We start from the raw sequence: 12,145 nt of genomic DNA on the forward strand, positions 1-12,145 counted from the left end.
GTTTTAAGAAGAAGGAATGGGGGCTGGCCCTGTGGCCTATTGGTTAAGTTTGGCATGCTCCACTTTGGCAGCCCAGGTTCGGTTCCTGGACACGGACCTACACCACTCATCGGCAGCCATGCTGTGGTGGCAACCCACATACTAAATAGAGGAAGATTGGCACATATGTTAGAAAGATTCAGGGCGAATCTTTCTCAAGCAGAAAGAGGAGGATTGGCAACAGATGTTAGCTCAGGGCAAATCTTCCTCAGCAAAAAAAAAGGAATGAATATGTTTTGTGTTTTGTTCAGAAAACATAAAAAATAGTTTATATTTTATACTATGTTTTAAGCACTTTAACTACATTATCAAATCTAACAACCTTACAAAGTACATATTGTCCCTGCTTTGTAGATGAGGCTTGGGGAGACTGAATAGCTTGCCTGAGTGGTGAAACCTGGATTCAAACCCATCTCCTGAGGCTGAGTGCTTCACACTATGCTGTACACCCTGTGTGGTTTTACTCTGAAATAATGCAACTCTGCCGAAGGTGGCAGCATGGGACAGCTGCATGATCCCCCTCTCTGGCTTCAGGTTATGGTTCCTGACATGGAACCTGCCATTAAAAGGTGCTGAGTAAATATGGAATCAGTGAAAACAAAAGGTTTGGGTTCTTTTCTGTGCATGACCACTTAAAGAATATTCTGTCAGCTAGAATTTCGGCTGTTTTTCTGTCTGATATTACCTTACAGAGGAGGAATAGGGCCCTATCTCCCACTTGGGAAGGGACAGGCTGAGAGGTCTGATTGGAACGAGAGAGTTATAAATTGTTTGAGTTGGAAGACATATTAAGCCAAGTTGGCTCCCTCAAATACTAATTTTAAAAGCCTTCGTAAACAACGCCTAGACAATCAAAGCAAGGTAATTATCTTGGTAATTTAGGACATTTAGTTCTCTGTTAGCGTTGGGTCATTGTGATTTCATGAGTCCTCACCAAAGGAATCCAGAAATTAAAAGATCAGTTAGTTAATAGTATGAACAATAACTCCCATCTCCTTCCCTGACAGCAAGCTTGCTGAGGCGGCTGTTGATCAGTTTGCCTTGGCTGGGGCCTCCAGAGGTAGGTGTGAAGAAGTGATCTCTAGCCCAGGCAGTGAAGTGCCCCAGCTGCAGTGGGGTCTGGGCTTTCATTTGTTGCTACCATTTGGGCCTAAAAGCAATGGTTGTGGGGCCCAAGGTAGGGAAATGTAGGTGGTGGTTGATGGGACAGTGTAGTCTGTAAATGTCATCCTTTTTGTACCCCTCTTCGCACCCTGCTTTCCCAAGGTGTGGCCCTATTCCTTGCCCCACTGCCTAGGTCTCCACTTGCCGCTTAGGTGGAATAGTCCTATGGGAGGGGTAAATGAAGGGACATCTGGTGAAGATTGAAGAGAATGGAATGCATGGACCCCATTCTGTAAGACCTGGATTTGGGGGGAATGAATTTTCTTAGAATGCTAGACTTTTAGAGCCCAGAAGATCTCAAATTCTTTTCTTCACAGATCATTCTGAGGCCAATAAGGGACACAACTGGAGTGAAATAATACAGCTAGTGTCACTGCATATAAAGTGAGGACTCAATAAATGTCGACTATGTGGAAGGGCTCAGGAGAAGCAAAATACAGTAGTTTCCCCTTATTTGCAGTTTTGCTTTCCACTGTTTCAATTATCCCCAACGGTCAACCGCAAAGCAGGTGAATTTGTCGTTAGGTCAGTAGTAGCCTAACGCTACTTCACAATGCCCTCCTCTTTCTCCTCCCTTCATTTCATCATGTAGGCATTTTATCATCTCACATCATCATAAGGATGGGTACAGTACCATAAGATGTTTTGAGAGAGATGGCATATTTACATAACTTTTATTACAGTATATTGTTATAATTGTTCTATTAAGTTGTTAATCTCACTGTGCCTAATTTATAAAACTTTATGATAGGTATGTATGTATATGAAAAATCGTAATATGTATAGGGTTCCTTACTCTCCAGGGTTTCAGGCATCCACTGGGGGTCTTGGAACGTGTCCCCCACAGATAAGGGAGGACTACTATACCCTGGGAATTGGCCTGGGTTGGAATCCAGGGTTAAGGGAAACCGGGCTGTTGCTGTGACAACTGAACAAATCTGCTTCCAACTCCGCAAAGGAAGAGGGGAACTAGTGTACGTACGCCCAGGCTTTTCCGAAGGGCAGGGTAGGGAGAAGGGCCGGCCGGAGGCTCTGAGAGGGCTGGGCCGCAGGCCGTCAGGCGGGTGGAATCCTGCTGCCCACCTGCCGGGAGGGCGGAGCTTCGGGTCTCCACGGACACGGCTTCTCCTAACAACCTGGCGGGCGTTGAGCTGAGCCGCCGGGGCGATGGACGCCGAGAGCCTCCTGCTGTCGCTGGAGCTGGCGTCCGGCAGTGGGCAGGGCCTCAGTCCGGACCGTCGGGCCTCACTGCTCACTTCCCTGATGCTGGTTAAGCGCGACTACCGCTACGATCGGGTCCTCTTCTGGGGCCGCATCCTCGGCCTCGTCGCCGATTACTACATCGCGCAGGGCCTGAGTGAGGACCAGCTCGCACCGCGCAAGACACTCTACAGGTGGAGGCAGCGCCCGGGTGGGCCGAGGCCGCCGCGGGATGCTGAAGGGAGGGCCAGAGGGGGCCGGGAGGGGCGGGGCCTACGCGGTGGAGGACGCGGCTGGACTGGGTCCGAGGAGGAGGGAATGGGGAAGGGCTGAGGGGCGGGGCCCGGGACGGAACGAGACGGTTGAGGATTAAAGGGGACCTGAGCACAGAGCAGAGTCTGAGGCGCTGGGGAAGTGGTGGGCGATGTCCAAGAGGGCGGGGCCCTGGGAGGACGGGCTCTAGGCAAGGGGTGGGGGGAGTGCAAGAGAAATTTAGAGGCCAGTGGGTTTATAACAGAGGCGCCGCCAAGAACAGAGGCGGAGAAAGGTGAAAGTTCCTGGAGAATGGCGACCTGGAGTAGAAGCCAGGTGCCAGCCAGTGCGGGGGCTGGCATTCCGAAGAGCTCAGTTTGGAGGAGGGTCAGAAGCCCCGGGGGTGGGGGTGGTGTGGTGCTGTTTGGAAGTGGGTCCAGAAGCATCGTCAATGGAGTTGTTGTTGGCTGTTGGCTCACGGCAGGAGGCGCTCTAGGAAGCAGTGAAAGAATACGGAATGGGAGAGAAGGGATGTAGAACTGGGAAAAATTCCCTGGACACTACCACGCAGGACCATCCTGCCTCTTTTTGACCACCTCCAGCGATGGTGGGGAGCTCAGTGCCTTACAAAGCAATCCATTCAGACCACAGAATTGGAGACTTCATTTATCTATCCATGCATCAATCCAATGTTGGTTGGACACATTCTGTGCTAGACTTTGCTTACAAAGATGGCTAAGACTCACCCCTGTCTCCAAGGTATTCACATCTTGGGAGGGAGACCGATGGGTAACCCAGTAATTTCAGCAAAAATGTGTTAAAACTAGAACAGAGGTGTATACTAAGGGGGACCAAGGCAGGGCATTCTCCTAGAGAGGAATTAAATAAGGTTACTAAGGGAGTAACTTCGTTGAGATCTGAAAGATGAGGAGGAGTTCTCCAGAAAGGTGTGGGGAAAGGCATGCCAGTTAGGGGGAACAGTTCTGCACACTTGTTGGCTGGAGCGGGCTGGGTGTGTTTGGGAGAACAGTAGGTAGGTAGACATAACAATGGCAGCCGAGGGTGTTATGTAGAGCTGGATGGAGGCCGATGGGGTTGAATTTTGTCCATAGGTTGTGGGGAGCCATCGAGGGATTTAAACAAGAAGAGCCTGCTCAGATCTCAGTGGGCAAGATGGCCTGGCAGTGGGCGAGCATTTAGGAGTCTGTTGCAGTGTCCAGATGAAGGGGTCTGAAAGGAAGAGGTAGCTGAGGGAACGGAGGGGAGGGGATAGGTTGGAAAGATCTAACGGGTAGACCTGGAAGGACTCGTGACTGTCTGAACGGGCAGAAGGTGAAGAAGAGGTCGAGGTTGACCCCTCCTCCCAGCTTAGGCAGCTGGGCAGGCGCTCACGCCACTCACCGTGAGAGGATTCGGGGAGTAGGGCCAGGGAAGACCTAGGGAATTTGGTGTGAGGTGCCTGAGGGGTTGGTAAGGAGGCATGTTAAAGTACAGCTGAGTAGTCCAGAAGAAACATTTGGACTGAAGATAGAGATGTGGCACTCCATTTTTCCCCATAAGTTTTTATTTCTTCAGCACCTACTATGTGCCAGGCATGTGCTAGGCACCAGGAATTCAATGGTAAATGAGACACAGTCCTTGTCTTCATGAAGCTTACATTGTAGTATGTGTGTAAGGGGAGGAGAAACAGACAATAAATACACACACACATATTACATGTCAGCTGGTGTGCTAGGAGGGAGAGAGAACACAGGATGGGGCACTATTTGGTGGTCAAGGATGGCCTCTCTGATAAAGTAACCATTGAGAGGAGACCAGAGGCAACTGAGAGAGTGAGCTCTGTGTTTATCTGAGAGAAGAGAATTCCAGGCAAGTGCAAAGGCCCTGAGGCAGACATGTGCTTAGGGTGTTTGTGGAACCCCATAGAGGGTAGTGTGGCTGGAGAGGAGTGAGTGAGGGGGAGCATTGTCGGATATGAGGTCAGAGAGGTAAGGGACTGAAGACCATCATGCAGGGCTTTGTGGAGCATTGTGAAGAGTTGGCTTAATGGGAAGTCACTGGAAGTTTCTGCACAGAGACATGGTCTGGCTTAGGTTTTAACAGTTGGGTGGGAACTAGACTGAAAGGGGAGCAGGTATGGAGGTGGGGAGACTGGTTAGGAGGCTACTGCAATATCCAGGCAAGAGGAAACGGTAGCTTGGACCAGGAGGGAAGCAGTGGAGGTGGTTGGATTCTGGATACCAACTAGGCAGTAGCTGTGAGTGAGTAGCTGAGTCAGGTGGGTGAGACTGCAGAGAGAAAAGCCGGGTGGGAACAGATCCCTGGAAATACTTAGGACACTGGAGGAGGGAGAAGGGAGATGTGAGAGGAAATAGAAATGGAAATGCATTTGTTGCCTTTTAGGTCCCATGGATCACACTTTCTCCTAAGCGGTCTCTAGGGGTGGGGGGTGCAGAAATCACTGTGCAGTGGGCAAAGAGTGAAAGCAAGGGGGCGGAAGGGCTCCCGCGGGGCAAATTATTGTTCTGAAATTGTTGCGCAGAGTTCTGGAAGAGGAGGGAGGGACAGGAAAAGGGCATTTTCTAGAGAAGCATGGATTTGAGGGCTGTTGTTTTAGAAAGCTGAGTTGTTTTTATGTTGAGAAGGAGCCAGTGGAGAATAAAGGGCAGGAAGATGAGCAGAGACCAGGCTGGGGACACAGGCCCTGAGTGGATTAGAGAGGAGTGAGAGGCCCTCTCCGGTGGGAAGTGAGAAAGAAGGACTGGGCTGGCCAGTGCTCCTGAAGACCTCAGAGGACGGGAGGTCCTGAGCCTGGGCTGGGCTTTCCTGAGCAATGGCGGAAGATGGCTGTGCTGCTGGCTCAGTAGGCAGGTGGAGCACGAATCTGGGGCCCACCAAAGCGGAGACACCTGCAAATAAGGGAAGTTCAGCTTCCACAAACTCATCTGGAATCTCACAGTCTAGAAATCTAGGAAGAAGCTCTTGGAATTTCGGCATATGTGAAGTTTTTTTTTTTTTTTTTTTGAGGAAGATTAGCCCTGAGCTAACATCTGCTGCCAATCCTCCTCTTTTTGCTGAGGAAGACTGGCCCTGAGCTAACATCCGTGCCCATATTCCTCTGCTTTATATGTGGGACGCCTACCACAGCATGGCTTACCAAGCGGTGCCATGTCCGCACCCGGGATTTGAACTGGTGAACCCTGGGCCGCCAAAGCAGAATGTGTGCACTTAACCGCTGAGCCACCTGGCTGGCCCCCATATGTGAAGCTTTTGTGATCTTTTAAAAAATAAAATTGCATTTGCATCACATATGGGGGTGGGGTGCACCACAGGCACTTTGGGGTCCTAAGGGGAAAAGTGTGACTCCCAACAGCTTTTCTTGGGCCTCACCCCTCTGGAGAAGGGGCAGTGGCGGGAGCCTGAGGGAGAGGGGGAGTTGGAATCTGGGGTGATGCAGATGTTGTCGGCAGCCTGAACTGCATGGAGTGGAGCCTCCTGCCCCCTGCCACAGACGAGATGATGGTGCAGACATCCGTGGTGAAGGGCCGCTTCACGGGGGACCCCTCGCATGAGTATGAGCACACTGAGCTGCAGAAGGTGAACGACGGCGAGAAGGTCTTTGAAGAAGAAGTAGTGGTGAGTGACGACGAGAGGAGGAGGGGCTGAAAGAAGAGGGCCTGGGCCAAACCCAGCCCAAGAGAAACTCTGGCGGCAAAACATGACACACAGGTCCTGAGTGAGAGGGTGGAGAGTGGGTGGGCGGAGCCTGGCTCTGGGGCAGGGGCTGGAAGAAAGGGTCTGTGCTGTGCTCTAGGGTAAGCGAATGTGTACACGCTCTTATATTTTTGTATCAATTTTTATCTTACTAGATAATACATGGTTTGAAAGTCAAAGGTACAAAAAGGAATATAGTAAAGTTTGCCTCCCATCCATGTCCACCTGTCACCCAGCTCCTCTTTCTGAGGGACATTAATGTAACCTTTTTGAGTGTGTGTTGTGTCCAAATCTTGCTACTCAAAGTGCAATCTGGATCAGAAGCATCATGATGCCCTAGGAGTTAGAAATGCAGAATAATTGGGCAACATCAGCATCTGCATTTTAACACATTCCCAGGGGACTGGAATACACATTCAGGTGTGAGAAGCTCTGCTTCCAGAGACATTTGATGCAAATACAAACCTCAGCAAATGTCTTACCTCTACATACAGTTATGAGTCGGTTAACAATGGGAATACGTTTTGAAAAATGGGTCATTACACAATGTCATCATTGTGCGAATGTCACAGAGTGCACTTACACAAACCTAGATAGTATAGCCTACTATGCACCTAAGCTAATAGTACTAATCTTATAAGACCATTGTCATATACGCGGTCTGTCATTGACTGAAACGTCATTATGCAGCTCATGACTGTAGTCTCTATTTTTTTTTTTTGTGATGAAGATTGGCCCTGAGCTAACATCTTTTGCCAGTCTTCTTCTATTTTATGTTGGATGCCGCCACAAGCATGGCTTGACTAGCAGTGCTAGGTCCTCGCCCGGGATCTGAACCTGTGAACCCCGGGCAGTTGAAGTGGAGCTCACAAACTTAACCACTACACCACCAGGCCAGACCCTAAAACTTTTTGTGTGTGTGTGAGGAAGACTGTCCCTGACATAACATCTGTTGCCAATCTTCCTCTATTTTGTGTGTGAGATGCTGCCACAGCATGGCTTGATGAGCAGTGTGTGGGGTCCACATTCAGGATCCAAACCTGCAAACCCTGGGCCACCAAAGAGGAGCACATGAACTTAACCACCATGCCACCAAGCTGGCCCCTCTTTTTATCTTAAAAAACCCCAAAACAAATGGCAGCATGTTATGCATATAGTCTTCACCTTGCTTTTTTCACCTAACAATACATTTTGAAGGTCTTTCTTTCTCAGTACCTTAAAGGGCCTCCCATTCTTTCTACCATTGTGTGAATGTACCGTAATTTAACCAGTGTCTTATTCGTGGAAATGTAGGTTTCCACATTTTAGCTCTGACAGGCAGTGCCACAAGGAAGGACCTTGCACAGACATCATTTCCAATGCGTGCAGTCTATCTGAAGGATCAATTCCTAGAAATGGAATTGCTAGATCAAAAAGTAAAGAGCCCAAGTTTTGAAACTAGACAAACCTGGAATTCAAAACCCAGCCTCTGCTCCTGAGCCTGGGTGATGCCAAAAGTCTGGGTCTAGGTCTGCGATGCCTCGGCTGCACCCCCCAGCCCCCCACACTGGACAAACTTAACTTGCCTTCAGTTTTATTTTCTGTAAAATTGGGATAATTATATTTACTTTGCAGGCTTGTGCAGATTAAATGAGATTAAGGACCCTGGCCTGGGCGCTTATTAAGTAATAGTTTCCATCTCTTCCTTTGTAAACAATCCCGGTGGGCTGCCCATGGGAAATCAGTGGCCGAGTGACTCTAGGGACTCCTGGTGACATGTTTTCCCTGTCAAGCGATGCTTTTTCCCAAACAGCTTTTTGAAGTCCTTTAGTTCAGGTTTGCCCTTGATATTGATTGTCACCAAATTTCATCTGCATCAAGATGTTATAATATGGTGTGATGAGGAGAAATAGTATTAAGTCAAAGAGCAGGATGTGAAACTATATAAAATTTTGCTTTAAATATACACATAGAAAAAAAGAATAGAAGGAAGTATACTAATATGTTATCAGTGATTATCTTTAGGAGATGGGATTATGAGTGGTTCTCATTTTCTTAAGCATATTTAAAATATTTCTGTATTACCGAAATATTCTACAGTAAGCAGGACTGCTTTTGTATTTTAAAAAGGCAAAATAAGCAACATTTAAATATGGTGATAGGATGGTATTGTCCTGGGAGGATACAAAAGAAACTATTAATAGTGGTTATCCTCAGTGAGGGCAATTAGGGCACCAGAGATGGGGTGACAGAGACTGTTTTTTTGTAGTTTTAAATATTGTACCACCAGTATGGATTACCAATTTAAAAAAGAAAGAAAGAAAACTTGACAAGAGGGAAAGTGAGGGCTTGCCTAGCCAGTGATTTTCCATGGACCTGGCATCTACACTGTGGTGACCCAGAACAGATGGTTATGCAGAGGGCCCTTGGACCACGGGTGAGTGGGCACCAGCACCCTGGCAGGATGTCTTGCATCTCCTGTCTCCTCAGGTCCAGATCAAGGAAGAGACCCGCTTGGTGTCCATCATTGACCAGATTGACAAGGCTGTGTCTGTCATTCCCCGTGGTGCCCTCTTTAAGACTCCTTTTGGACCCGTCCATGTCAATCGGACCTTTGAAGGTGAGTTCTCTGGGGCCTCTCTCAAGGGCAGGAGGGCATCTCTTCCCAAACATAGTTTGGACACATGTCTGAGAGTTGAGGGAAACCTGCCCACTTCCTCAGAGAAGGAATAGGTGTGGCCACATCACTTGGGAGCATGGCCCAATGGCCTGGCATGGGTGGTTGGCATGGACCCCGACTCTTTTCTGCCTGAGGTTGGGAGAGCATTTGGCTGTCTGGGTCCCAGGGCTTTGCATGGGTCTGGGTTCCTTGCCTTTTTCCACCTTCCTCCTCTTTGGTCTCTCCTCATTGTAGGATCTGGGCCAAGTTTGGGCTGAGGGAACACTACTGCCTTTTCTCCCTTCAGTTCTCTGTCAGTAGTTGACTGAGTCCTTTGCAAGCCCCTCCATATGGTCCCTATGCATAGAGAAAGGGGGCTTTGGGGTTTGGGGCTGACCATCCCTTCCTACCTGCCATCTCTTTTTAGGACTGTCTTTGTCCCAAGCCAAGAAGCTCAGTTCCTACTTCCACTTCAGGGAGCCTGTTGAGCTGAAGAACAAGACCTTGCTTGAGAAGGCTGACCTGGACCCCTCCCTGGACTTCTTGGATTCCTTGGAGCATGACATCCCCAAAGGTAAGCCTATTACTTTGAGGACATTGAATCTGCACCCAGGTCAGAGCAGTGGGCCATGCCACCTGCTGTTCTTCTCTGAGAGTGGAAGCAATGGCCGGGGTAGGAATTGGTGGTTCACTGTAGGTCCTTGAGGGTGGGGCTTCCCAGGGCCCATATAGGGCTCAGCTCATAGTTGGTAAATGTGTGCAGACTAAAGGAAGGATTGTCTTCCATATGCTTCCAGAGACAGGAAGTCTCTCAGTGTCTCTTTTGATGTTCATATCAATCACGAATGGAGGCAGGTTAGGAATCTTCCCCCAAACATCTCTGAAAACACCCCTGAAGATAGTAGCCGTACATACATCTCAACTGTTAGTTTTGGGGTTAGATCCAGTGCTTGGCACATAGCTGGTGCTCAGTGAGTGGGTGCTGACTGACTTGCTAAGGAAATGAATTCTGCACATTTGCTTCCTGCTATGTGTGTGGTACTTTTTAATCTTCAAACATACAGCTTCAGAGGCTTTCCTGTGCTTCAGGGCCCACCTGGCCCAGGCACACACCAGCAGTTGGTGGTGGGGTCACAGAGACCCCATTTCTTTCCCCTGAGCCTCGCCAATAGAGAAGAGACTGTCCTAGGAAGAGGCTCTTGCTTGGCTGCTGTACCCCAGGAAGGTGCCCGGCTTTGGGAAATTGAGGGCCAGACCCAAGGCCCTGACTCAAGGCCTTTGCTTCTTCCCCTCCTCATGCAAAGATGTTCTGAGAACTGGAGGGGTCTATTGTTGATGATGACAATGACAATGATAATGATAATAACTCATAGAAGCAATGATGCTGCTTATTGTGTGCCAGGCACTGTACTCAACTCTCTCCATGACTTACTTCATTTTAACCTTCACAGCCAACCTATGAAGTAGATACAATTATTATCCCCATTTTACAGATGAAGAAACAGAGGCTCAGAGAGTTAAAGCCAAGGACACAGTAAGTGTTCGAGTGCTAGACTCCAGGGCTCTGGCATGAACTGTGGTGTCAAGTAGATGGTGTTTCCTTTTAAGTGGACGATGGGGACAGCAGGACAACAATCAGCCTTTCCCCTAGCGGAACACCTCTGAGGAGCAACCGGCAACCCAGCTGGACTGGAACTTAGGAGTGCAATTGCAGAGGTGGTTAAAGGCCAGTGCTCTGGAATTAGCCTGGGTTTGAATTCTGAATCTGCCACTTACTAGCTGTGTGATCTTGGGCAAGTCCCTCAACTTCCTTGTGCCTCAATTTCTTCACTTCTAAAAGGGGAAGAATGATATTTTCTACCTCACTGGGTTGTTATGAGAATTAAATGAGTTAACACGTATACAAAATGCTTATAACAGTGCCTAACACATAGTAAGGACTCAAATAAAGATTAATAATTATTATTCATATTATTTTTAGTGGCAAAAAGACCTTAGAGGTGGGTTGGGCAGGCCTAGGAGGGCCTAGAAGGCCAAGGTGCAGGAGGCCTAGACCAAGGCAGTAGGAACATCTGGTGGCCTGTGAGAAGGTCTGTGATAATAAAGCAGTGGTGCTCGGATGGATGGAGGAGGAGCAAGCCAGGCGTCTGGAGGCCACTTCAGGGCTACTGCAGTGTCCTGGGGGCCAGTGATGGGTCCTGAGCGGGTCAGGGGTGCCAGGAAGGAATGGCTATTCTGGCCTCCGCCACAAGGGGGCACCCGAGTCAAGCCTACCTGAGCATAGAAAGGGGCTCCTGGACCCGTGGGGGAAATACAGAAGGTTTATAGGGGTTGGGCATTTCTCACCCATCAGACATACTTTCCAGACTCCTGTTATCTCATCCAACTCTGTGCTCCCAGCCTGGCCAGGAGCCAGAGGGGGCTGCACATCCCCGGTTGATAAAGGTAGCCAGGAACCCTCTGGTGGTGGGACCCAATGCCAGGGGCTGAGTGGTGGGCTGGGAAAAGTCCTCTTCTGTCCCTAATCCGGGGGCAGCAGCCTTGCCTCCTTGATTCAGGGTGTGGCTGGACAGCTCTGCTTGGTGCTGACTTCTGAGCCTTCTCACACGCAGCTGGATGCTCCAAGGTGGGTGGATAAGGCCTTCCCTCCACAGTGCTGGGGGATTAGGGGGGCTGACATAAGAGTGCCTTTTTCCCTTGCAGTGTGAGAGGCAAGGAGGGGGCCAGACTAAAGCCAGGGCTAGATGGGATGTGGGGGCCCAGCAAAGTCTCCCTAAGGGAACCCCCTTAGCCCCATCAGCCTTGCCATTTGGAATAAAGGGGACGCAAGAGGCAGCTCTCTCTGCAGCAGCGATGTAAGATATGGAGCTTTAGGGTTTTCCCAAAGGATGCTGGGGCCACACTGATGTGTCTAGTCGGCAAGTAAATTCATCAGGCCGCTGGGAGGTACAGGATCTGGGCCAGGGAGGTGGGTGAGTTTCATTGGCCTGAGGCCCCAGACTTCTTGCCCTAATGGTGGGCCTCAGGGCTCAAGGATTAGCTGACGTTCGTATCGCGGTTCACCCCAGCGTGTTGCTTTGTCCTCAGCGCTGAAGCCTTGGGAGCTGAGGGCTTCTGCCATCTCCTATGCATGTGGGC

General features: G+C 49.5%; 1 protein-coding gene across 12 annotated transcripts in view; it reads left to right on the top strand.

Moving 5' to 3' along the window:
- RSPH9 (radial spoke head component 9) overlaps window positions 1-12,145 on the top strand; it is an 89,767-nt gene that overhangs the window by 1,172 nt on the left and 76,450 nt on the right. For 7 of the 12 annotated variants that reach the window (XR_011429767.1, XM_070244637.1, XM_023625003.2 and 4 more), the window contains exons 1-4: window positions 2,156-2,597; window positions 6,126-6,291; window positions 8,839-8,968; window positions 9,435-9,581. Coding sequence is in view for 11 of the 12 variants with exons in the window: in XM_070244637.1 (XP_070100738.1) it covers window positions 2,371-2,597; window positions 6,126-6,291; window positions 8,839-8,968; window positions 9,435-9,581 (670 nt within the window). In the remaining variant the exon portion in view is untranslated. Of the gene's footprint in view, window positions 1-1,805; window positions 2,598-6,125; window positions 6,292-8,838; window positions 8,969-9,434; window positions 9,582-11,565; window positions 11,738-12,145 lie in introns of those variants that run through there. The other 5 variants (XM_023625004.2, XM_023624999.2, XM_070244634.1 and 2 more) reach the window with 5 other exon arrangements.

Source organism: Equus caballus, chromosome 20 (genome assembly GCF_041296265.1).
Source record: "Equus caballus isolate H_3958 breed thoroughbred chromosome 20, TB-T2T, whole genome shotgun sequence".
NCBI classification, from domain to species: domain Eukaryota; kingdom Metazoa; phylum Chordata; class Mammalia; order Perissodactyla; family Equidae; genus Equus; species Equus caballus.